Source organism: Gouania willdenowi, chromosome 5 (genome assembly GCF_900634775.1).
Source record: "Gouania willdenowi chromosome 5, fGouWil2.1, whole genome shotgun sequence".
Classification (NCBI taxonomy): domain Eukaryota; kingdom Metazoa; phylum Chordata; class Actinopteri; order Blenniiformes; family Gobiesocidae; genus Gouania; species Gouania willdenowi.
The window spans coordinates 1,342,144-1,369,517 of NC_041048.1; the positions used below are offsets into that span (position 1 = coordinate 1,342,144).

The 27,374-nt window shown below is 39.5% G+C and overlaps 2 protein-coding genes across 4 annotated transcripts in view; both read right to left on the reverse strand.

Annotated features, from left to right (window-relative positions):
- The window catches only part of tasora (transcription activation suppressor a), a 30,108-nt gene extending 29,032 nt beyond the window's left edge, over window positions 1–1,076 (reverse strand). For both annotated transcript variants that reach the window (XM_028447902.1, XM_028447901.1), the window contains exon 1: window positions 653–1,076. In XM_028447902.1, the coding sequence (XP_028303703.1) occupies window positions 653–932 (280 nt within the window). In that variant the 5' untranslated portion in view covers window positions 933–1,076. The remainder of the gene's footprint in view (window positions 1–652) is intronic.
- A 2,009-nt stretch (window positions 1,077–3,085) lies between these two features.
- Window positions 3,086–27,374, reverse strand: part of il17rd (interleukin 17 receptor D) — a 26,576-nt gene continuing 2,287 nt past the window's right edge. The window contains exons 2-17 of one of the 2 annotated variants that reach the window (XM_028447957.1): window positions 15,375–15,429; window positions 13,807–13,929; window positions 11,621–11,739; window positions 10,817–10,937; window positions 10,699–10,743; window positions 10,017–10,168; window positions 9,428–9,493; window positions 9,129–9,183; window positions 8,701–8,811; window positions 8,387–8,571; window positions 7,428–7,543; window positions 6,260–6,505; window positions 5,753–6,189; window positions 5,668–5,722; window positions 4,542–4,795; window positions 3,086–4,451 (exon numbers count right to left, since the gene is read on the reverse strand). In XM_028447957.1, the coding sequence (XP_028303758.1) occupies window positions 4,321–4,451; window positions 4,542–4,795; window positions 5,668–5,722; window positions 5,753–6,189; window positions 6,260–6,505; window positions 7,428–7,543; window positions 8,387–8,571; window positions 8,701–8,811; window positions 9,129–9,183; window positions 9,428–9,493; window positions 10,017–10,168; window positions 10,699–10,743; window positions 10,817–10,937; window positions 11,621–11,739; window positions 13,807–13,929; window positions 15,375–15,429 (2,271 nt within the window). In that variant the 3' untranslated portion in view covers window positions 3,086–4,320. Of the gene's footprint in view, window positions 4,452–4,541; window positions 4,796–5,667; window positions 6,190–6,259; window positions 6,506–7,427; window positions 7,544–8,386; window positions 8,572–8,700; window positions 8,812–9,128; window positions 9,184–9,427; window positions 9,494–10,016; window positions 10,169–10,698; window positions 10,744–10,816; window positions 10,938–11,620; window positions 11,740–13,806; window positions 13,930–15,374; window positions 15,430–27,374 lie in introns of both variants that reach the window. The other variant, XM_028447956.1, reaches the window with a different exon arrangement.

Genomic DNA, 27,374 nt, shown 5'->3' on the forward strand with positions numbered 1-27,374 from the left:
TGCAGTTATAATTATATTTTAAAATGTGTTGAACTATAAATAATAGAGTTAATAAATGTATTTATTTATTTCTCTAAATTACAGAGAAATGAATAAATGTCACATAGAGCTAAATGCTTAATGGAACCAACGGTTCGAATCGAAGGGAAACGATTAAGCAATAAATCACAGATATATTTGTTTACTTTAGAGCTGCTCGTTGTTTGTGATCCTACATTATTATGATTATTATTACAGTAGGAGGGATGTCATTGTAGGGATGCAATTAATAAAATTTTAATCGTGATCACAATTTTGGTTGCCACGATTAAATCCCTCCGATCATCGACAATATTTACATTTAAAATGTAATCAAATCAAGCACTTTCTCAACCATGAGTCAGCAGATTGATGAGAGCTGTAATTGTTTCCAATGAGTTGATATTGTATTTATTCAGTTAACCATTGGTATATTTTAAATTCTTACGTAAATTTCTCTTTTTTTTGTTTATCATTTATATGTGAATCCACATTTTGCACTGGAAACTGTTTATATTTGTGGGTTTTTTTGAGTAGTGCAAAATAAATACAGATTTTTCCCTGACATGATAAATAATGGTGATTACAATATTGATAGAAATAAATAATCGTGTGGGTGATAACAGCAGCTCACCGCGGTTCTCTTTGGTCTTTCTCGGTATGGTGAGTTTCAGCGGTTCGATGGGCATGTGTCTGCGGTGGACCTCCTGCTGGGCCAGGGTCCTCCTGTCTGCGAAGCCGCCTAAGAAGCTCGGTCTGTCCGGGCCAGGCCGGGCTTCCCTCCCCGGGGGATCCTCCACATCCTTCGGGCTGAGGCAGCCTCCGAGCTCCGCGGCGGCAGCAGAAAGCCTCCTCGGCGGCCGGCCGAGCTCTCTCCGAGCCGCGGAGCTTCCGTCCATCGTCCGGTTCTCCATTCGGGGAGAATAGTTTCTCAGTAGCCGTCAGCGCGTAGCCGTTGCCGGGCTGCGATTCGCAAAGTGCCGTTAGCTCCGAGTCCCAGAGAGACTCGAGCTCCAAGGGAACACAGTACGCGCCATAGTGCTGCTTCTTCGGCCTGTTTGGACTCAACATGGCCGGTAACAGAGAGCGCCACCTGGAGGCCGGAGGGCTTAACTGCATCCTTTCTTTTCTTTATTTTAAACCTGGGGTCCTCTATGGAGAAAGATTTGTCTAAAAATATGCACAAATATATCCACAATTTTCACTTTTTTTTCCAGATTTTTTGCATGCATAATTTGTATTTCCTCTAAAAATACATGTGAAAATCTGAAGAAAAAACATGTCAAAACTGTGGATATATTTGTGAAAACCTTTTAGAGACAAATCTCTTCCCATAGTTCTCAACCTTTTCAAAATAAAGGTCCCAGAGAGCGGGGACCCTCCAAAATAAAGGTCCCAGAGAGCAGGGACCCCCACTGTGGCTGAAGGTGGTTGAACACAGACATGAACATTGAAGAACAGTCATGTGGAGACAGGACCATCTATAAGGGGGAATAAAGGGGAGAGATTTTTGGGGTCCATCCATAAAGTCAGTAAAATGATGGTCCATTGTTCTATGAATCTGTGATAACCACATTTATTTATTCATCTGAATAATATCCACTGTTATCCAGGAACGTTTATTATTATTATTATAGTCGTCTTAAAGATGGAAATCATGGTTTTAATCACAAATTCAAAGTGACCAAAAATGGTGGAAAAGGAGGTGAAATGGTATTTTAAAAACCACAGAAATTGGTTAAAAGTTGCACATTATAGTGGACAAAAACAGAGAGAGTTCAAAGTGTCAATATTGGAACAATTAGTGTAAACTAGCAAATAATGGAACAAATTGTGAATGTGGTTAAATTGACAAAAATAATCATGAAATATGGTGAAAAGAGTTTAAAAGTGACAATAATGGGTCAACATATGTGACATTAGGTGTAAAAGTGATAGAAAGGGTTTATAAGTGATGAACATGTCTGGAAAGTGGAAAAAATTTGCAGAAAAGTCATTGAAATGTGATGTAGAAGTGTCAGAAAACATGGCAAGAAAAAGTGATGAAAATAAGTTAAAATATGGTGAGTTTGGTGTAATTGTAGAAAAAGGGTAAAAAGAAGCAAAAATGGGCTCAAATTGTTAAAAAAAATATTCTTAAATTCTTGAAAGCATCTGGCGACCTCCTCCCAGTGTCTCGCAACCCCAAAGGACGTCCTGACCCCAAGGTTGAGAACCACTTATTTGAAAGAACTCCAACATAAAAACCGATAAAAAACAATACAATAAAATGTTTGAATTTAAGCTTTAACAAAAATCCCAGAAGTAATTATTTATAGAGTAATTCCTATGGAAAAGTGAGCACACGTTTACAATTGAGATATATTTATTTTATTTTTCTATTTTTCTATGTCTATGGTAGGCTCTGGCACTCTGAACTCTGTAGGTTTAGCTACAAGCTGTTTTCTAACAGACACACTGATCATACAGTATAGTATAGTACAGTCAGCTGGACTGGATCATGGTGATAAACCAACCAAGCATCCGACATTGTACGCGTTCCTTCCCAGAGCACAAAGAAGACTCCCAAAAATAAAAACAGAGAATTGAAGTTATTCTGAGTGGAATGAGTTGTGTATTTGTGTTGGACTCACACACTGATGAACTAATCAATAAAAACACATCCAATAAGACTTTGAAGCAGACGTTAGTGGGCACGTTTGTTTATTTCCTACATAAATTCAATATAAAACAGCATGTTTATGAAAATATATACGTCTAACTATACAAATCTGTACTGGATTGGACAGAAAAATACAATTATTATTTACACAGAGTTTACTTCCTTCTTAAAGACTTCAGAAGAACCACACATCCCTTAATTAAACACAATAAGACAGGAAAACATCATAAATATGAAATATTAAAGGAAACAGTTCAATAAAAGGTTTCAGCTCATCTTTGGGTTGAAAACACACACACACACACGCACACACACACACGCACGCACACACACACACGCACGCGCACACACGCACGCACGCACGCACGCACGCACGCACGCACGCACGCACACACACACACACACACACACACACACACACACACACACACACACACACACACACACACACACACACATAGATGAGAATCAACATGCTAACGTAACGATGGAAGAAAAAAAGCTTCACTCAGTGAATAAGCAGAACAAGATTTACATTTAATATGTTCATTTTATGTATGGTTACCATGGTTACAGAGGCTTCTTATCAGGCTAACCTGGGGTCCGTTGCACTAAAGTAGGATTAATTGATCCAGAATCAATGACTGAGCTGATCAACATTCATCAAACCATCGAAAATAAAATATAAAGGTCCTCTGTGTGTGTGTGTGTGTGTGTGTGTGTGTGTGTGTGTGTGTGTGTGTGTGTTACAGGTTGTTCTGATGTCATTGGTTCTTCAAACTGAACCTCAGGTTCCCATGAGGTGGAGTATGTGAACATCTTTAATGTTTATGTGAACCTATCGTCTCTTATCTCAGTGGTTCACAAATGTTTAGTTCCTCCTTTGTCTTATTTCTGAATCTGAGCCCACATATCAGTGGCTCCTGGATAGATTGGTTTCTATAGTTTTGATCATTTCTGGTTCATCTCACGCCTGGAGAAGGACCAAGACTGACACTTTATTTGTTAATTTTCCACTTTCTCTTTCTCTACGACCCCCTGTAGTGCCATCGCGTACCCCCATTTGAGAAACACTCTCTTATTGAACGTGTACAGTGGTGGTGATGTGTGTTGATTGGTTCAATAGTCTTTGAACTCCACAGGATTAATTTCCATGGTAACAGATATCACTAAACATCTCACTTTGTTGAGTGGTGTTAAACTGGAAGGCAACGGTTGCCATGGTTACTTGGCTCGTAGTCAAATCAGTAAAACATTGAAGAGACGATAGATTAAAGACAGTGAAAGAAGGTTTTCTTTCTTTTGTCCCAAAGCGCCTGAATGCACCGTTTGTCTCATGGACTCATCAACCACCACGACACTCTGCAGTGGTTACCGTGGTTACCCAACTTGGTGTTGAGGAATGCGGTGGTTTCCATGGTTACTATGGTAACAGAAGGGGCGGAGCCTCTGTTGGTAGTTTATACTGTGCACATGCACATTGTCGATGTCAACAACCAACAACTGGGAGGTTGCGTTTCTATGGTTACCACGGGTCAGGAGTACCCGTGTTGTCCTATTTACGTGGTGGTTACCACGGTTACCACCAACAATGTACTCAAAGTAGTCTCCCTTCCCTCTGATTGGCTGTAACTTGTTCTCTACAACGATGCGATGGGCGACAGGGCGTCATGGTGATGGGCGTCATGGTGATGGTGGTGGTGCAGCTCGGCTTTACAAACCAACGTGGCGCTGCAGCTCAGAGAGGCCACGGCAGGAAGCTCCTCGTCCCCTGAAACACACACAGTGTTTTAGCACCGCGTGGTCAGCAACACGTGGTCCACGCCCTGCAGCGAGACAACGACAGTAGGAGGAGCCTCACCAAGCCCAGAAGACGAGGACTCACTGTCCGCCAGCGAGGACGTGTCGGCCTGGTCCTGAGACAGCCCCTCCATCAGAGGGATGGACACCTCAGACGACGGGACGGACGACTCGTAGATTCCAGAGTCTCGAGGAGGCGGGGCTTCTGGAGCGGAGGGACGGCCATCTTCTGCCTGAGCAAAAACAGGCCCCGCCTCCTCCTGGAGGTCTGAGGGGGGCGGGTCCTCAGTAGACGACCCAGAGACAGAGGGAGACCTGGGGGAGGGGGGACAGGAAGTCAGAGGGAAACTAGACTTTACTGGACCTGGTTTTAAGTAATCCACTCAGATACTGGATAACAGAACAAACCTGGGTTTTTCAAAAGAAAAAACAGATTAGATCACGTAATCCAACCTTGGTTTTTGATCCAGATCAAACCTTTAGTTTGGGTTTATCAGAACTTTTTATTAGGATTGGGATCAGTTTGATCCAAAACATCTGGATTAAACAGATCCATCAGAAGGTGATTCAGAATGGATTTAAGGCCCAAAATATAACAAAACTTTAAAAGGTTATCAAATAATTTACATTTGGATACAGTATAGCCTATAGATATCTACTTAATTAATAAGGTTTTAATGTGATTAGATCATCTTACAATGATTAGCTTATAACAGCTGAATATTAACAACAAATATTACTGTATATTTAATTCTGTCACTAATTGATGTTTATTCATCTCAATCAGAAATATTGTTGTTTTATTTTTAGATTATTTTTTAGAAATGCATGCAATGATAAAACAGGATCATAAAGCAATGACATCACTGGTTTTAGAATCCAAAACAAATCAGAAATAGTGTCTAACTATTGCTGCACGTCCTGTTTGCTGGTTCTGGTTCTGGTTCTGGTTCTGGTTCTGGTTCTGGTTCTGGTTCTGTCAGAATGCAGGAGGTTGGTCAGGGTCTCCAAAGGCTTGAAGCCTTTGATCCCAAAACGTTTCTATCTGGATCAGATTGATCCAATCAAAGTAAAATGGATCACGTGATCATGGATAGAAATAAAGGATTACCAAATCTGAATATATTTTATCTGGATTAAACCTTTTGAAAAACCGAGCCCTGGTTTCCATGGTTACTCATATTCACCTCAGACTGGGTTTCAGCATGGACACAGAGCAGTTTGGCAGACTAGGACCTGGATCTGGATCTGGACCTGGACCTGGACCTGGACCTGGACCTGGACCTGGACCTGGACCTGGACCGGGCCCCGGCAGAGGGTCGGGGGCCAGTAGGAGGGTGTTCCTCCTGGGCGCTGCTTCCACTCCGTCCGGTGACTGCGTCCTCACCACCACGTCGTTCAGCACCAGACCAGAGTCCAACCTGCGCTCAGGCAGAGAGGTGGAGGGAGCGGAGTCAGATGCGGCGGGGGCGGGGACAGAGGGTTTGGGCGGGCGGTGCGGAGGGTTCTTGGGATCCAGTTGCTGCTCCAACCAGTCGGGGTTCTGGCTGATATGCTGGTGCATGTTACAGATGGAGACGTAGAGCGAGCGTCCAGACTTGGTCCTGAAGTAGTTCCTCCTGGACACGTTGAGGGGCAGCTGATCCCGGTTGGAGTGAGCCGAGTGCAGCCTGGAGAACATCTGGGGCAGCTGGTCCATCAGCTTGAACCTGGAACCAAGGTTCTACCATCAGACATTCCTCCACAAACCACTAAAAAAATAAGAAGACGGTACGGTACCTGGGGGCTGTACTCAACATGGTGGGAACGTCGTTTTCTGTGGAATAGTCAAAGTACACAGTCATGTAGCGGTGCAGCTCTTTAGCTCCGCCCCCTTCACTCTGCTTCGCCATCCGTAGCTTCTCTGCGATCATGGCCACGCCCACTAAGAAGAGGTCACTGCTGGACCCTCCAATCAGAGAAGTGCTGTTGCTACGGCGACTGACGGGCGTCTTTCCCCGACGGTTTTTCTTCTCCACAAAGTACCTGACCAATCAGAATCAAGAACCAGTCATTGAGTGTTAATGCATTTTGTTTGATGTTTATTTTGGATGTGATGTGTGTTCAGACATATTCTCTGTTGTGCATGTTACAATATTTTATTACCAGTCCCACATGTTTGGTTAGCTTAGCATGTAGCCACCAGTCCCACATGTTTGGTTAGCTTAGCATGTAGCCACCAGTCCCACATGTTTGGTTAGCTTAGCACATAGCGGTGCTGCTGGAATTGAATAGGGTATATGCAGGCATCATTTCCATTGTCAATTACACGTTTACATTTACAACAATAGATAAAACACAATAACTAAGAAAACGACACAACGTGAAAAAAAAAAAAACAGCATGAAAACATTAAGTGATCTTCAGTTTTAAAATGTTTACAGAATGAATGATACAGTTTAACAGGTTTTTTGTTTTTAATAAACTACTGGGTTTTTATTTCATGTTTAGGATGTGGAGGTTTTAAAGTTAAATGAAAGATTATTTATTTATTATTACAGTAGTATTAGGTAATATTAATAGGCGTATTATGTATGACCTTTTAACAAAAATCATCCTGATAGGTCAACATTAAATTAATTAATTAATTAATATTTTATATATATATATTGTGTACCCCTAGGACAGGGGTCTGAAACCTGTGGCTCCAGATTATTGACACAGGTCAGAGGGGGGGCGGGCCCAGTGGAGGAGGAGGAGCAAATAAGATAAAGCCAGAGGATGCCAGGACGACGCCCTCTTTTGACTTTTAGAACCAAACAGGAAGGAACGCAACTGAACCAGCACTGAAATAGTTCTGTTCTCACTGTAATAAAATAGTGTCATTGATTATTGGCTCCAGTGGAAACCAGGAACATGTGTAACATAATAACCCATTGTTTGTTTGTTTGTTGGTTTGTTTGTTTACCTGAGGCCTTTAGAACAGATGATGATGATGAAGTTAGCTTCATCCAGCTGTCTGCTGAGCCACGACATGTGACCTTCTTTACACATCTCCAGATGTTCCCAGAGGTCGAGAACCACCTGGAAACACAGACATGGCTTAAAAACGTAGAATATCTATGTAGATATATTCTACGTAGAATATCTATGTAGATATATTCTACGTGGTTAATACTGGTTCAAACTAGTTTATACTGGTTAATTCTAGTTCATACTGGTTTATACTGGTTTATACTAGTTTATACTGGTTTATACTAGTTTATACTGGTTTATACTGGTTTATTCTAGTTTATTCTAGTTCATACTGGTTTATACTGGTTTATTCTAGTTCATACTGGTTTATTCTAGTTCATACTAGTTCATACTGGTTTATACTGGTTTATTCTAGTTCATACTAGTTTATACTGGTTTATACTGGTTTATTCTAGTTCATACTGGTTTATACTAGTTTATACTGGTTTATTCTAGTTCATACTAGTTCATACTGGTTTATACTGGTTTATTCTAGTTCATACTGGTTTATACTAGTTTATACTGGTTTATTCTAGTTCATGCTAGTTTATACTGGTTTATTCTAGTTCATACTAGTTTATACTGGTTTATACTAGTTCATACTAGTTTATACTGGTTTATACTAGTTCATACTAGTTTATACTGGTTTATTCTAGTTCATACTAGTTTATACTGGTTTATTCTAGTTCATACTGGTTTATACTAGTTTATACTGGTTTATTCTAGTTCATGCTAGTTTATACTGGTTTATTCTAGTTCATACTAGTTTATACTGGTTTATACTAGTTCATACTAGTTTATACTGGTTTATACTAGTTCATACTAGTTTATACTGGTTTATTCTAGTTCATACTAGTTTATACTGGTTTATTCTAGTTCATACTAGTTTATACTGGTTTATATTAGTCCCACCTCGCAGCAGCAGAAGTCCTGGAGGAAGTAGGCCAGGCTCTGGATGACGGCGGTGTGTTTGGGGCCGTCTCTGTTGGAGTAGCAGAGGAAAACTTTGGGGCGGGGCCAGGGCCGTTCAGCGCTTAGCGCAGCGCTGTGATTGGACGACTCGCTGCTCTCCTCGTCCAGCTGACTGTAGATGTTCTCTAGAAACAGAGAGAAAACAAACGCTGAGCACAAAGAATCAAACCTGATTTTATGTATTTCCCCGAAGACTTTTATTTTGAAACTTCAACCCTGACTTTAGCTTAGCGCTGGTACTTTTATTTTCTCACCTTGTTGCTTCTTGCGACACATGACGGTGAAGAGAGTGGCAAAGGCCGACATGATGACCAGAGGCACCGTGATGGCCATGGCACGGATAGGCCCCGCCCACGGGGAGTGCACTGGAGGAGGAAACAAACACACCCAGCTTTAAACCTGTGTGTGTGTGTGTGTACGTGTGTGTGTGTGTGTGTGTGTATGTGTGTGTGTGTGTGTGTGTACGTGTGTGTGTGTGTGTGTGTGTGTGTGTGTGTGTGTGTGTGTGTGTGTACGTGTGTGTGTGTGCGTACGTGTGTGTGTGTGTGCGTGCGTGTGTGTGTGCGTGTGTGTGTGCGCGCACGTGTGTGTGTGTGTACGTGTGTGTGTGTACGTGTGTGTGAACGTGTGTGTGTGTACGTGTGTGTGTGTGTACGTGTGTGTGAACGTGTGTGTGTCTCACCCTGGCTTACGTGATACTGAGTTTGTCTCCTTGTTGTGTTGTTGTTGTCTCGCAGCTAGCACACACACACACACACACACACACACACACACACACACACACACAAAGGCGTTTTAGAGGCACGTTAACAGAAAAATCTTGAAAAAAATTCAAATTTATGAGAAAAACTAGTAATAACACGAGAAAAAACAAAGTCATCATATTAAAAGATAATTATCCATATATTTATTATCTCAAAATATGTAATATTTAACAAATTATTTCGTTTTTGTAACAATTCCTGTGCTGCGTTCAAGTACCTCTATAGTGTAGGTCCCCGGAGTGACGTCCTGAAGGACACACGTGGTTCTGGGCTGATTCAAGACCTGGAAACACAAAAAGGTCATTTATTTAATCAAATGTAGCCAAAAAAGTCTTTATTCACTGATTATTGATTTAGTTACTGATGAACGTTAGGGACTCAGTGATGGTTGTGTAGTGTTAGTGAGACGTTCAATCACACAATGTATAAATGATTTATTCCCATGCTGTCCATCCCAAAGATGTCTAATGTTAGGCCATTAATTTAAATTAATTACAAAGCCTCAAATTAATTAGATTGATTTTTACATATTTTGTAATTCTGTGTTTTTTATGTTTTCATTTTGTGTATTTTAGGAGAAATTGTTTGTTGCTTTAAGTACTTCTGCGAATCTTTTTTAATATTGTCACTTTGTGTGTTTTTATCTATGTTTTGTCTATTTTGGAGATTTTTGTTGTAAATCTTTCTATTTTTGTTGCCGTTTGATGTCATTATCATTGATCTGAGTGATTGTTCTCACACTCAAACATCTCTGAGGTTTACACTGGTTCCTGGTGAGTGTTAAAACGCGGGAGTGATGGTCTTACTGGTTTGCAGCGCTGCAGCCTGAAGGGTTTGTCCTGTCGTAGTTTGTAATACAGGAGGTAGAAGCTAAAGCCAAAGGTGGGCGGAGCCTGATCGAAGGTCACATGGAGGTTGGATCCGAGCTGAGAGATGTTCAGGATCTTTGGTTTCCAAACTGCAAATAAACATTGGACTTTAGGCACTTTTATCATATCATATATACATACACCCACGCACACACACACAAATATATATATATATATATAAATATATATATATATATATACAGTATATATATATAGGCTCCTTCATTTAAAATGTAATACACCCTTCTAACACCAGAGGGCAGTGCTTCACCAGCAAAGTGTTTCTGGAATCTATTAACAGGACTGTGTTGTGTTGTCCTTTCTAGTTTTGTCCTGTCCTATCTAATTTATCTCATCTTCTTCTGTCTTGTCCTGTTGTGTCTCATCCAAACTTGTCTTGTCCACCATGATCTGCTTCATCCTGTGTTTTCTTTATTTCCTCTGACCTCATCTTATTCAGTCTTGTCTTATCCAAGCTCATTTTATATAGTCCTGTCTTGTCTTGTGCTAACATACATCTGGCTAACTTGTCCTGTCTGTTCTCATCCAGTTCTACGTCCTGCTATAGTAAACATCAGTCACCACTAAACAAGGAGCTCTGTGATTGGTTGAAACTCACATGGTTTACAGACCAGGTTCTCTGCTCCTAGGAGAACTTCACAGGCTGTGGAACAGAACACATTCACACTGAGTTAAACCTGTGTGTGTGTGTGTGGTCAGTGGGCGGAGCCACTCACAGTTAGTCCTGAGGAAAGACGGGACAAAGAAGCTCTCGTTCATCAGAGACGGGAAAGGAACCACTCGTACCATGTAGTCGGTGTCAAAGGTCAGAGCGCTGAAAGGCTGACTGCTGAACTTCTGTGGGATAAACAACAACAAACAAACACAGGACTCTGATTGGTTCACAGCAGTGACATGTGTTGATCTGATAACTGGAAGGATTCACTCAACCAATCATTCAATTAGAATTCTGATATTTTATAACAACAAACTCAAATCATAAACCATTATAAACTGAACATTTCTTCATTTAGGGATGAGTGTGTGTGTGTGTGTGTGTGTGTGTGTGTGTGTGTGTGTGTGTTTGTGTGTGTGTGTGTGTGTGTGTGTGTGTGTGTGTGTGTGTGTGTGTGTAAGTAAGTAAGTAAGTAAGTATTTATTTATAAAGCGCTTTTCGCAGATAAAATCACAAAGTGCTGTACACAGAAACAATAAACATACATTTACATCACATGTGTAGCATCATAAAAGGGCAGTAAAAATTAAAAATAAAATCTTGTTAACTAAAAGCTTTTTTGAAAAGCGAAGTCTTCAAATGTTTTTTAAAAGTGTCCACGCAGTTCATCTCCCGGAGAGACTGGGGCAGACCATTCCAGAGTGTGTGTGTGTGTGTGTGTGCGCACCAGTCTATCGAATGCGTACATTTCCCATAGACTTAGAATGGGTAGAGGGGCACAATGCACAATGTGTTAATGTGTTAACGTGTTTGCAGACACATTAATGTGTACACACACACGTGTGTGTGTGTGTGTGTGTGTTACCGTGCTCCTGTAGGTGTAGTTCAGCTGTCGAGGCTCTTTCAGGAGCAGGTGTTGACACTGTTTTCCATCGGGATTTTTGTCCTCCAGGTAAACTCTGAATCCTTTGATGTGTTCGATCCCTGCACACACACACACACACACACACACACACACACACACACACACACACACACACACACACACACAGGGAAGTAATCTATTACTTTTCCACACGTCAACATCATTTCTTCATTTCAAATCCAGTCATGTTTTAAGGTGGTGAGAAGTTTCTTCTTCTTCTTTCTTTCCTTTGTCACCCCCCCCCCCCCCCTCTTTGAAAACACATAATTACACCTTTTCTATCCACCGGACATGCTTTTCCTGAGTGGAGGAGGGAGGAGCCACAGTCGTCCTACAGGTTTTTCTTCCTAAGCTCCGCCCCCACACAGCAGCAGTCTTGACATTTCAGGTGGGCGTGGTTAGTGTGAGAGCATGACAGTAGTTATCAGACAGTTATCAATCACTGTGATCAATAACTATGCAGCACATGATAAGATAGGACAAGGCAGTATTAGACAAATTAGAATAGGACAAAACCAGATGAGACAAGACAATATATAGTCAGAAAAGATAAGACACCATAAGGTACAACAAGACAAGTTAACCTGAGGTAAGATTAAATAAGGCAGGACAAAAAGATGGGAAGGAAAGGACAAGACAAGGTGGAAAAAAGAGAGAAGACAAGACACAATCAGGAAAGAATATGTTGGACAAAACAAGACAATTTGGTTTTAGTCAAGACAAAAAGAATAAGACAGAACAAGACAAGACATGGCTGTAATAATTCAATACATAAAAACTATTATATACAAGTTACAAGAAGGTAGAGCAGAACAAGACAAGCTAGTTCAAAATGAGACAATGAGAGAAAGTGGGATAAGACGAGACAAAACAGGTTGTGATGAGACAAGTTAAGATAAGTCTAAATAAGACAATAAAAGAGAAGAAATTAGAAAAAACGAGACAAGACAAGAAAATAAAAATAAATAGGAAGACAGGACAAGAAAAAGTAAGAGTGAAACTTAAAGGGAAGATAAGACAACAAGACGTATTAGTTTATTAATGCTGATTAATGTTAACGCACGTTAATCGCAATTTTCCTTATTTTCATGATAAATATTGAGGACGACTAGTTTTTGGATTGTTTCCACTCCAGTCTCACCTTTGGTCTCAGTCATTAGCAGCTGTGTTATAACAGCCTGTTGGACGAGGCTTTAGCCAAATACATGCTAGCTAAATACATGCTAGCTAAATACATGCTAGCTAAATACATGCTAGCTAAATACATGCTAGCTAAATACAGTACATGTTAGCTAAATACATGCTAGCTAAATACAGTACATGCTAGTTTAATACATGCTAGCTAAATACAGTACATGTTAGCTAAATACATGCTAGCTAAATACAGTACATGCTAGCTAAATACATGCTAGCTGTTAGCAGCCTAAAAACACAAAGATCACACATAGTTTGGTTCAGTCCTGGAGGATGACTAGCTTAGCATTGACCTAGCAGTGGCTAACAATGACTTGGTTTAACTCAAGTTCAGATGTGAAACTGTGAAATCTAAAAAAATGTAATAATTTGACATCATTAGTCAAGACAAGAGACACAGGTTGTTCCTGAGTCTTTGTCCTCGTTGTCCTGTTGAGACACTGGGTCTCTTTGTTTAGAAAAAGTCTCCCAGTCAGACGACTGGTGTGTGTGTGTGTGTGTGTGTGTGTGTGTGTGTGTGTGTGTGTGTGTGTGTGTGTGTGTGTGTGTGTGTAGGGGGGGTCACCTTACACACATTCCTTCGTGGTCAAATCTGCCCATTGTTGGGATGGAGATCAAAGAGACGCTGGGATACTTCACACTGATGGAGAACATGCAACTACCCACTGTAACACTGTACTGTAACCGTACTATGGGACAGGACAAGACATGATAAAGACATCACAAGGTAGGACATACACATAAGTAGGACAAGATGAGATTAGAAATGATAATGTAGAGAAAGACAAGACAAGATAGGACAAGACAAAAGACAGGAAAAGGTAGGATTAGACCAGAAAAGAGGAGGTGAGTGTAGTCTAGGAAAGATAGGAGGAAGTAGGACAAGACAAAAGGATCACGTATGGACGGACAGGTGAAGACACAGGACTAACCGAGTGGACTGGGAGCCCAATGGACGACCACGGCGGCCTGGTCCTCACAGGACAAGTGAGTGAAGGACACGTTGGACACTTCGTGGATCACGTGTTTCCCCAGAGGAGAGTTTAGGGAGCAGTCTGTGGAAGGACAACAGAGGAGTCACTGTGAGGAGCAGCAGCTCTACTCTGAGCTCCTCCAAAGAGCTTCACCTTACAGCTCAGACAACAGAGGTTCATAAATAAAAACTATACACTGTCTTTGTCCTCTTATCATTATATTAATAAACAGTCAATATAAATGGTTTAAACTTCCTCAACTGTGACTGAAGTTTGATTTCTTGAAAGACAAAAGATGTGAGGAAGAGGAGGAGGGGGAGGAAGAGGAGCATCCAGCCATGAAGTGAGAGGAGAAAAGGAGGCGTGAGCTCAGACTCGTCGTGTTCAGAGCTGAAGAAGGTCACAGCTCTGAGGTCAGAGGTCAGCGTGCTTTCTGAGGTTGTTTCAATAACGCTCAACCAGAAGATCTTCCTTTTCTGTTCAAACATGATCATGACCTCTGACCTCTGACCTTTGACCTGCGTTACGGCAACATTAAAGTTGTGTCACAGATCTCATTTACTTCCTCACCACCACTTAGTGTTTAATATGAAAAACCCTTAAACTCCCCAAAAAAGCCCTTAACACCATTTCAAATATTAGGACTTTAATGTAATAAAATTACAATTTTTTAAATATACAACTTTACTCTTGAAAAATAACACATTTAGTCTTGAAATATTATAACTTTAATCTAACAAAATTACAATTTTTTTAAGATACAACTTTATTCTCATGACATTACGACTTTTTTCTCATAATATTAAGATTTTATTAAAATACGACTTAATTAATATTAATGCTTAAAAGAATCAATTAAAAGGAAATGAAAATATTTATATTTTCCAACAATGCACTATATAAATTAAAATAAAATGTTTAACTCATGTATACATTCAATAATATAACTGTTCTCTCATAAGAACACAAAGTGTATCAAAGGTCAAAGAGCATTAACTCATGTTGGTCTCAGGGGGATAAGAACCAACGTTCACACTCATGGTCACCAACAAAAGCTGGAGGCGGAGCTCTGCCACAGCTCAGGAACTTGACTTTTACAGAGAAAAGAACAAAAGAAGAAGAAGAAGAAGACAGGAAGGGTCAAGACAGGGTAGATAATGTGCTTTTATTTTGAAACGGATGCACCTCTAAACAATAACTGATGGAAATTGTATAAATAGGTTAATTTTTCAGTTTTTACCGAGAAAACACACAAAACCACATCATAAACACACAACACCACAACAAAAAGGCAAACTAAAAATAAAACACAAAAAAACACCAAAAATGCCCTACAATGCACTGAAAATACACAAAATATTAAAAATACACACGCACAACAAACACAAAACACACATAAAATGACACAAAACTACCAACAAAACACAAAACCACTAAACATTTAAAAAATTCTAAAAACCCACTAAAGACACAAAACGACAGAAAAAAAAATTTAATGAGAAGAAAAACACAAAATGAGAACTCACTGTCAGCTCTGAGGGTGACGAGCAGTCGACGACTTCCCTCTGTCACCGTTTGGACCTGAACACACACACACACACACACGTTTAGCTCCTTCAGACACTAAAACCTTCAAAATAAAGTGTAAAATGGCTGGACTTGTGTTTGTTTTATTATAAACTCAGTCACAGAATAACAGCATCACCAGTTGAACCATAACCACCAGTGGAACCACAGTCCAGCCTCGTCCAGGAGCAGCTAATCTGGTGGTGTAACGCTCCCACTGCTCATCATTATACTGTAGATGCTGATGTCTTCTTTTTATGGCTGTTTACTTGTTATTGTTGTTGTTTTTTACTATTTTATGATCAATAAAGATCATGTGAATTCATGTTTGATTATTAGGAGGTTTTTTCTGCTTGTTTTGTGAATTTTCCTCATCATTTTGTTTACTTCCAGGTCCCTTTTGCTCATTATGACAATGTTTTGTGCACTTTTGGCTTCATTTGAGAGTGTTGTACTATTATTGTTGTTGTTTCAAATAATTTTATGTGGTTTTTTAAAAGATTTTTTTTATTATCTGTAGTTGTTTTTGTGCTTTTTGTAATAATTTAATGTATTTTATTGGTAATTTTGTGTCCTTTTGTAGACATTTTTTGCCTAATTTAAAAAGTGTTTTGCTGTTTTTGTCTTTGTTTTGTGTTTTCTTGGTCCTTTTATGGTCACTTTGCCTCAGTTTGAATAATTTTGTTATTGTTTTGTGTTTTTTTTGATCATTTGGCTTCATTTGACAGTGTTTATCTGTTATTGTGGTCGTTTTGTGTATTTTATTGAGAATTTTGTGTCATTTTGTGTTTTTCTGTTTTAATGACGTTTTGCGCGTTTTCTTGGTCCTTTTATTGTCACTTTGCCTGAATTTGAATGTTTTTGTTATTGTTTGTCATTGTTTTGTGTATTTTTGCAGCTGTTTTCTATTGATTGGGTGAAAACTGAAAAGACTTTTGTTTTTCACAGAGTGAGATCAGGTTAAGAGAAGAAGAGTAACATTACACTGAGAGAGATCAGGACTAATTATAGTGTGTAGCGTTGTGGGCGGAGCTATCCCAGCATGGCCTGTGGCGGCGCGACTTACAAGAATGTTTATTAGCAGTCAGAACATCCAAAACACTGAATAAAGCCTCATATAAGGTTCTGCATAAAATCTAGGCCTACGTAGACGCACGTAGCGCTCTACGTAACCTGACGTGCACCATGATAAGCTCCAAACCTCAGCCCCAGTCGTCACTGCCATGTTTCAACGTTTAGCGTAGCGATACGAGAGTTGTTTCTACAGTGGATTGAGTCACAGTTTTATTATTTCCTTTCATGGCTGCAGCACACGAAACACCACCTCTGTGTGTGTGTGTGTGTGTGTGTGTGTGTGTGTTGATGTAAATTATCTGTGTTCAAAACAGGGGACGGGACTTAGATAAGCAAACTGCTTCTCTCGTCTCCTTTTTCGGCATGTACAAAAAAAAAAAGAGTGAACGTACCCATGTCAGAAATAAACTGAATAAAAAAATTAATAAATAAAAACTCATTCACTGCCAGCTTTTTTAAAGCATTTTGACTGATTTTTAAAGACCCACAGAATATTTTGTACTATAATAATCTAAAATCTGACTCTGAAAGAATAAACTCTACTTTCATCAGATAATTAATTTTTTGGTTTCGTTCTCCCGTAATCAGCAGTTGAATAGAGGGAGTTTCTGAGCAAAAAGCTTTAGTGACACCTCAACATTAGTTTCCTTCTATAAAACTACAGAAACACTGAGACCAGGCTTTTGATGGCAGAATTATTATTATTCTACTATTGTTGAATGCTTTTCTTATTGTGTTTTTCTCCACACATGCACCTCCTCCTCTCAACATGCTGAGTCGACCCGTTTGGTTGTTGATCGTTTTCTCTCACGATGGCGACACTCAACCATTAACTCTTGTAGAACCATTTTCTGTCTCGTAAACGCCGTTCCCACCTACATGGCAACAGTTGGTTACTACATCATAGTACAAGCCTGATATTCATGAGTAAACTCCATCACACTGTCTCCTAGCAACCCCACAATGACCAACATGCTGCGGAGGCCAGAGGAGCAGACACGACGTTATGTTTAAAGAGATCTTTACACCGATGCTCCGCTCCCAACTACTCGCTTCCCGGTGCCGTAGACCAGGTGACCTCGCCGCTCTCTCTCCGCTCTACGTACAGTAGGTCGTTAATAATAGTTTTCTACGACCGGAAGATAAACAAGGACTTTTTGATGCTTATTTATAACAATAACACACAGCCACACCCCCTAGCCGCAGGGCGGCCAATCGCATAGCGAGTTGTTCCCTCTACACAGAAGTACAGTTGGACAACCTCCGCATCACGCTGACGACGTAGGTCCTGACGCTGAACCATAAACCAGGCTTAACACAACACCAGCATCACACACACACACCCTTTCAGACAGGACACACACACACATAGACACACATATAAAGACACACAAACTCACATACATTCAATATAATACACACACACACACTGAAGCCAATCAGACTGTGTGTCACAGTAGGTGTGTGGGGCTCGTTAGCAAACACACACACACACACACACACACACACACAGATGTTTTATTACACAGCCTGTGAAGTCAGCCTCTCATTGGTGAACTGAGACTAAAATAAACCCTAAAGCCATCAAACAGGTCTGTGTGGACAAAGAGGACAAACATTTCTGTAGCGCACACACACACACACACACACACGCACACACACACAGGCACTGACCCCTGACCTGCACAGCTTTACGTGCTGCTGACAGCATGAATTGGAGGCTAATTAAAATCAAGGGAAGTCTTTTAGTGACGAGACAAAACAGTCAGACTTCCTGTTTCTTTTTCCTATTTAAACAAACACACACCCGCACACACACACCCGCGCGCACACACACACCCGCGCGCACACACACACACACACACACACACACACTTCCAAAGAGCTGGCTCTAATTAAAGAAAAACGGTCCCCACAACCAGGTAAAAAAGGAAACGGCTGCCAGGGTCAAAGGTCAAAGTAAACCACATAAACGCACAAACTCTGGATTTTCTTCAATCTGTGAATAGAGTTTATAACACCAAGTAAAGTGTGAGAGAATAAGAACCTAAAAGCTTCCTCTTTTCTATGTGTGTGTGTGTGTCTGTGTCTGTGTGTGTGTGTGTCTGTGTGTGTGTGTGTGTGTGTGTGTGTGTGTGTGTCTGTGTGTGTGTGTGTGTCTGTGTGTGTGTGATCTATGATGTCATGTTGTTTCCAATCCCTCCACATGTATCAGTTTAATTTAATCACATGTGATGATCTCAGGTCAGTTCTCTGTATCTGGTCCATCTGGCCCCGCCCACATTACCTTACCCTGAAATCACGCGACACTACATTAAGAAAACTTTATAATGTCGACTCTCAGCCTCTCGTTTAACAATAAGAATCTCCTAAAAACATGTGAGGAAATCCCAAGACATGATTTTTGACACCTTTAATGTACATGTACATGCTTCTGCAATGTCGGGTCACCAGATAAACTGATGACCAGTTCAGCTAATACACCACCATCTAAACCTGTCTTTGTTCCAGGGCCTTTTCCACATTAGAATGCAGTCATAAAATAATGTGAACCAACACATCAGATCAAGCCCTGCATTCAGTCACATGATAACACGTCTACCCGTTACACGTAGCGCAACATTTTGAAGGAAATTATGGGCGGAATTGGACACATTTGTCCCATTGTGACACTTTCTACACTACAGGATCTCAACCTTGGGGTCAGGACCCCATTTGGGGCCGTGAGACACTGGTAGGGGGGTCTCAAGATGCCTTCAAGGAACTAAGAATATTTTTTTTAGCAATTTGATCGAATTTTTGTTTATTTTTACCCTTTTTCTGAATCTACACCAAACTTTTTATATTCTAACCTATTTTCATCACTTTTTCTTGCCATATTTTTGCTCCTTTTGATGTATTTTGCTACATTTCTACATTTCTACATCACATTTCAATGTCTTTTCAGCACATTTTTTCCACTTTCCAGACATGTTCATCACTTATAAACCACGATTACATCTAATGTCACATATGTTGACCCATTATTGTCACTTTTAACCATATTTCATGATTATTTTTGCCAATTTAACCACATTCACCATTTGTCATGCCCATTATTTGCCAGTTTAAACTAATTGTTCCATTATTGATACTTTGAACCCTTTTTTACCACTTTTTCTGTCTGTTTTTGTCCACTCTAATGTGCAACTTTTAACCAATTTCTGTGGTTTTTAAAATCACATTTCACCACTTTTTCCACCATTATTGGTCACTTTGAACCATTTTATTAGTGATTTCCATCTTTAAGATGACTATAATAATAATAATAAACGTTCCTGGATAACAGTGGATATTATTCAGATGAATAAATAACTGTGGTTATCACAGATTCATAGAACAATAGACCATCATTTTACTGACTTTATGGATGGACCCCAAAAATCTCCCCTTTATTCCCCCTTATAGATGGTCCTGTCTCCACATGACTGTTCTTCAATGTTCATGTCTGTTCAACCACCTTCAGCTACAGTGGGGGTCCCTGCTCTATGGAACCTTTATTTTGGCGGTCACAGCCAGTAAAGAGGGGAGGACCCCTGTGATTGGGCAGGTGAGCATTAGGTGGTATGTTGTGGGAGGAGCCACAGACAACAGTCGAAGCGTTAGTTTAAAGTAAAACCGTCCTAACTGTCGACTCTCAGCTGCCAGGTGTTTCCCACTAGTGCTAATCACACACACACACACACACACACACACACACACACACACACACACACACACACACACACACACACACACACACACACACACACACACACACACACACACACACACACACACACACACACCCTGAGGCCTGAGTCACATCAGTAAAACATCTGGCAGTAAAACATTAAAAGGAAGTTGATGTTTGGAACAAAGATTCAGCCTGAAAAAAACCAAAAAACACAACTTAAGAGAAAACAAGTCAACAACAACAACAACAACAACAACAACAACAACAACAACAACACAAATACCTATTTCTGTTTTTCCTAATTTTTGTTGTGAATTGTTTGACGATTTTAGAAACTTTTTTGGAAATGTTCGAATTTTATAAAAGTTTCTGACTTTTATAAATAAAAAATGTTTTTTCTTTTTTTTAATTTTAATGGTTTTATATTTCAGGAAAATCTTTAAATTTATGATTTTATTATTTATGTATTTGTAGTTTTTTTCCAATATATAAAACTCAGAAATTAAAAATTATTTGTAACATTGCGACATTAAAAATCTGAAATTTTCAAAATAGAAAAAAAAGATAAATATGATTTTTTTTTTAAAAATCAATTTCATTCACCAACTTAACTTATTTTTGAGATTTAAGATGTATTTTAGGTTTTCTTTCAATATAAATTTCAGAAACTTTTTAAATTCTTTAAAAATTCAGATTTTAATTTAAATTTTACTTTTTTCCTATTTTGAAGATTCCAGATGTTTAATGTCTGAATGTTTTTGAATTATTGAGAAATATCAAATTATTTTCAGATTTCCAATCAACTTTTATCACATGAAACTAAACTCAACAACCAATGAAAATGTTTTTTTAACTTTTAAACCAAAGCAGTCGTTCCACGGTCTTATTCTCACACACACACACACACACACACACACACACACACACACACAGCTGAAACAGTATCTAATCACATAACAAGAGGAGGACGAAGAGAGAGAGACCTGATTAAACCTGATTAAACCTGATTAAACCTGATTAAACAGGAACTGCTCTCAGGGTTCAGGGAGCAGGGCTGGGTTTGGACCCAGAGCAGATCCAGATGTGGAGACTCACTCCCAGCTGAGCTGTAATCAGCATCAGACACAAGGACAAGGCTTTGAGTCCAACTCACAGGAAATACAGACATGTAACACTAAAGCATGGTCCACCATTGTTCCTGATCCGAACGGGAAAAATCAATGTGAGGAAAACACATCATCACAAAGTGTCACAAGTGTAGCAAACAAAATGTGTCATATTTCTCATCTTTTCATAATGTCGTGCTACGCAAACTAGCGTGAGCATATTTGGACTTCAGAATAAGAGAGGACAACTACTTTTCACTTAATAGATCACAGCTTAGCTCAATGTTTGCACAGGTGAATTCACTTCCTGTTGACATGCTCATTTTCTACCATAAAGGGTCAAAGGTCGTGAGTGGTTGCTTGAACGAGCTGCAGACCAATGGGATTCAACGATTATTTGTGGCAGAAGAGAGAATTTGTGGCCATATGAACATGTTAGCATACGTGGAGCTAACGGCTAACTAAAGGAACACTGCAGGCTTAATATCTATGATTACTTAGATCTATAACTGTGATATGTGAGGATGTCAAATGAATGAGATGAATATGGCTACAATTCACCACCTCGCCAACGCCACCGTCAAGTTCCCACGTGTACAAAACGTTAATGTCTGCGACTATGCGCAAACGTTGTCACGCTACATTAATTTTTATTAATTGAGTAGAAAGGACACAAATAAATAACAAAAACACAGAAATGATTCCCAGGGGAGGGAAAACATCTTTCTTTTTCCTGATTCCTCATCTGGACATTGGCATTATATTGATGCAAAAAAAAAAAGCTAATGTAGAGGCTTTCTCTCAAGATTTGCTAAGAGCGAGTTTTATTTTGAAAGGATGGGCTGAGCTGTGCAGAGAGCAGCAGGAGCTCCAAAGAAAAGTGAGATTAAAAACTCAGCATGAGTGTTCGAGGGCAGCCAACCAGAGATTTCCCACCACAGGAACAAAACCTGCAGCTTCCTCCTGCTGCATGAGTGCTCCTCAAAGGACACACACACACACACACACACACACACACACTGGAGCAGCCCCCCCCCCCCCGTGACGTTTGGTCCCATTTCAAAGACTTTTTTCTCCCTCTTTTTGAAAAGCCAGAGGCAAAGAAAAGCTGCTGGTAAGTGGGCGGGGCACGAGTCATGTGACCTACACCTGAGGTCCTAAAAAAACAACGTGATTTAAGACTTAAAGTAATTAGTGAGAAAAGAACTCTTTTGTTTTGCTGTAAATGATTTAACAACACATTCGATTTAAAACAGAGACAAATATTAATCATATCTCTATATAATCCTCCTAATAACATGTTAGCAGTTAGCATGTTAGCATGTCCTGAGAGCTGCAGTCAAAGCTGTAAAACACGTCCCTGCACTTCCTGAGAACTCCTCAGAGAAAACACATGTTTCTCATCTCTGAGGACGTCCAGTGGAAACCTTTGGAAGGATGAGAGGAATCAGGAAGTCAATGATTTCCTGTCGCACACGATGACTTCAGCAGATGTTGTTTCAGCAGAGCCAAGAAACACGGATCAGACTCAGCTACGAAATACAGCTTTAGCATCATCATACTACTTTATCATCAACGGCTTTAGCATCATAATACAGCTTTAGCATCATCATACTACTTTATCATCAACGGCTTTAGCATCATAATACAGCTTTAGCATCATCATACTACTTTATCATCAACGGCTTTAGCATCATAATACAGCTTTAGCATCATCATACTACTTTATCATCAACGGCTTTAGCATCATAATACAGCTTTAGCATCATCATACTACTTTATCATCAATGGCTTTAGCATCATAATACAGCTTTAGCATCATCATACTACTTTATCATCAACGGCTTTAGCATCATAATACAGCTTTAGCATCATCATACTACTTTATCATCAATGGCTTTAGCATCATAATACTACTTTATCATCAACGGCTTTAGCATCATAATACAGCTACAGCTTTCTGACAGTCATCATATACATCATCAACCCTACCGTATAAATCAAGTATAAACCAGTATAAACCAGTATAAACCAATATATAACCACATAAACCAGTATTACCAGTGTAAACCATTAAACCCAGAACAAAATGGAAAATAAATCAATATAACCAGTACAAACCAGTAAAAACTAGTAAACACAGTATAAACCAGTATAACCAGTATAGAGCAGTATAGTAGGGCCCAATAAAATCAATTTTATTTTTTTCCAAATTCTGTGTTTTCCGCATTAATTTTCTAAAATTCCAGTTTTTAGAAATATTGAAAAAAAAATTCAGAAAATATTAGTTTTTAACTCCTGTGAGGAAACAAAATAAAAAGAAAGCCATAATTAAACAAAAATGTATGTTAAAAATAAAAATAATTTGATATAATGAGTGAGACACAAATAAAAGGTAGATATCCTGTAAGTAGTGAGTGTTTTTAATTATTTATACGTATGTCATATAAAGATGTATGAGAGCAGCATTAATGTCACCCAATTCTCTCTCTGCCATAGTGCGCCATTGGCCCCTCCCACCACCACCAACACACACACACACACACATTCATACTAGGCAGTGTGTGTGAAGTGTTGATTAGCCTCTGTCTGGTCTCCTGTGTTTAACTCTTGTCTTTGTGTTTCAGGTGTTCCTGCTTGTGGCTCCACCCCCAGTGATGTCTGTGTGCTTGGTTTGTGACTAATTAGCTCCCTCATGTTTTCCACCCAGGTGTGACCCGTTCCAATCAAGCTTCCCTGAGTGCTTGGACACAGTATGGTTGCTGGATCATTGTCTTATGTTAACCTCCTTGTTTTGTTCCTCCTCCTACTCTTTGTCTTTTAGATTTAAGTTAAGTTTTGGAATAAACATGAACTAGTTCTTTGAACGCTATGCCTGCATTTGGGTCCACACCTAACCCTGACAATTAACCAGTATAAACCATTATAAACAGTAGGTCACTGCTGTTCTGCTCAAACTGGTAATTGTGTTAAATGATGACCAGCTAACATTGAGTCACCAGTTAACACAAGGGCCAGCTGCTTTAGAACACCAGTGGAGTCATTCAGCAGCATCACACAGAGTTATAAACTAGTCAGTACTCAATGGTCTCTCTGTCCCTGAGGGGGCGTGGCTTCACTGACAGAGGTCCTGGATGATCAGAGGCGTACCCACAGAGTTGCAACAACTTCGTTTGTTTTTTTTGTTTTTTTACAGCAATGGCGTCTCATGGAGCCTCAATAGTTTCTGGAAGTGATCAGTTTACTATTGTAGCCAATGGAGCTAGAGCGGATTAGACAGTTTGTGATGCACTTTTGAACGGTAAGACGTTTAAATAATCATATTGGTTATTATTATCAGCGTATCTAAACCAATTAACGTGTGCATTAAAGCATGTTAGTGGATTATCCCTATATATTATAGATAAAGGGATTATTAGCAGATAACAGATGAGGCTAGGATATGCTAACGTTACTGGATAAAGTTAGCAACACACAACCTTAAACCACAAGGTTCAATTTTATTAATGCCATTTCGTCCAACGATGTGGAATTAGAGAAAATATGTTTAAACGTGATTTATTTTTCTGTGGTAAATTAAATGAATGAATTAAATATAATTTTAGGACATAAAAAGTGCAAATGAAGTGTTTGAATATGATTACCTCAGACTTTTTTTAATAGTGATAATTCTTTTTTAGATTGCTCCTGCTGACTTTGCCTAACCATTTCTTTCTCCTCTCTGGTTCGGGTGGAAAGCCAAACATTTTCACTCCTTTTTCGGAGCGATTGGAGCATCCCGATGCAGCACAGCAAACCATGGTGGAGACTACATGCAAATACACTATGTATGAAAGGACCAGACAAACTGTACGACAAGTTATTAATGTTTCTGACTTTGTTAGACATTTATTTAATGAATTCATCTTGGTACATAAGTGCATAGTAAAAATCTAATGTCTATTTTCATAGATGTATAAACATAGTAAATATGTTTTCGATGTGTCCTGTCTGGATGTGGTTTGTTTTTTAATGGCCACTTTCTCCATGTTTCTGCACATGCAAGTTAAAGATTATGTATTCATGTATTGATAGTGTTATGAAGGGCAGGGTTGCATACAAATTTCATAAACAATGCAACAGCATCATGCTGCTAATGCTAATCTCCCCTGACCCGTTGTGCTGTCATGTGACCATCATTGATCACCTGTCAGACTCCTTTTGTCTAGTCTGTCCCAGAGCTCTTTCAAGGGTATATGAACTATATACGTAGATATCTGAAAGTCAAAGATTACATGAAATCATTAATATTACATAGGCCCTTAATAACCATGGGATTACTGAAATGGAAGAAAATAAACTAGTATGAATTTGTAAATGTCTCCCCTTCTAAATAGAAGTTGGTTGTATGTAGAGCTGAACAATTTTGGAAAATAATCTGATTGCGATTTATTATGCAATTATTTTCTTAAACACTCTCTGAACGTAACAAGACAGGACAAGAAAAAAATGCATCCTTTGCGATTAGAAAATCGCATTTTATGATATTGCAATATTATCGCAAATGCAATGAATTGTTCAGCAGTAATTATATGTATAAAAGTTGTATGGTTATTAAACATTGGGATGTGATTGCTCTTAATACAAGTTTAAGAACATTAAAGAAAATTCAAAGCAATACATATTGTAAAAAATACATATCAACACAGTTTTTAATCAAATTAATGTTGGCTTTAAAGCAAAACTGTGTAACTTTTTCACCTTAAAAAGTCCTTCTCATAGTCTCTGTGAGGGTAATACAAGTGTTTATGGGGTGATTGGGGGTCTTTCACCCCCCCTGCTGTCTCTGGACAGAAAACAGCACTTGCAACGTTCCTGCTTCTGACCTGGTAGTAGACGTACTGCTTTGCAGCAGCTCAATGCTAGATTATGCACACGGTTGTTCACTAATTCACTTTTCTCAAACTTATATCAGGGCGGAGTCAGCAAAAAAAAGCAGACAAGACCTTTATCTGAGGAACGGAGCAACTCCATCAGTGACAGCTCAGCAGCAACACACAGCAATCACACACACTGTCGTCACGGCAACAGGCACGCGCACACACTCACAACCCAGCGCTCCATCAGGCAGCACACACACAAATATCCATCCATCCATTTTCCGCTTTGTCAGCACACAAACACATCACACACATTTCCAAGCACCCTTAGTGTCACTGTTGTATTAGGACTTATCAGTGATCGGTTGATACTGTCTTAGGAGAGCAAAGGTGCACATGTAGCTGTGGGGTGGGGCAGGGGGCGGGGGGCGTGGAGTTTTTACACCAGTGACATAACCAAAAGGGACCTTTAGGGGGAGCGCTAAGCACACGTTCCTTTAACAACGTCAAAAAAGCAGGTAATCTAGCTGTTTACACTAATCTTTAAAACAAATTTACATTAGGAAAAAAACATTTAAGGAACTACATAAACATATATTGTATATACACATACATATGATGATATATGTATAAATATTGTAAATCAATGCAGTTATTGACAAAAAATTACCAAAAGCCCAGTTTTGTCGCTTGGAATCAAGCATTGTGGACGTCCGTTGTCGCTACTCTGTCTCTAAACGACTCTGGGATGGGTGAAAAGGATGCTGGGGAACCAGTCACTAGATAACATGATCACTAATAGAACTGGAACACCAACAGACATTTGTTTTGCTTTTATGATAATTTAATTCTGCTGATTTGAGGAAACTTTTAAAAAAAGATTTAAATTGTCAAAGATGTAAGACACACACACGTGCACGCACACACGCACACACACAAGGCTCTAATAGCCTCACACCTGTAGAATAGCAGGCCCTCACACCCCCATTCAGCCGCTTTGATGTGTGTGTGAAAGCCCACGCAGAGGCGTGTGTGTGTGTGTGTGTTTGTGGGGTTGGTTGTAGGAAGGAATGTTTCAGCAGAGTAAACAGTGTGAAGCTTCCTGTAGAAAACACTTCAAAGCCCAGAGAGGAAACAAGCATAACACACACACACACACACCATCAGATAATTACAGATGTGGGACACACACACGCACACACACAA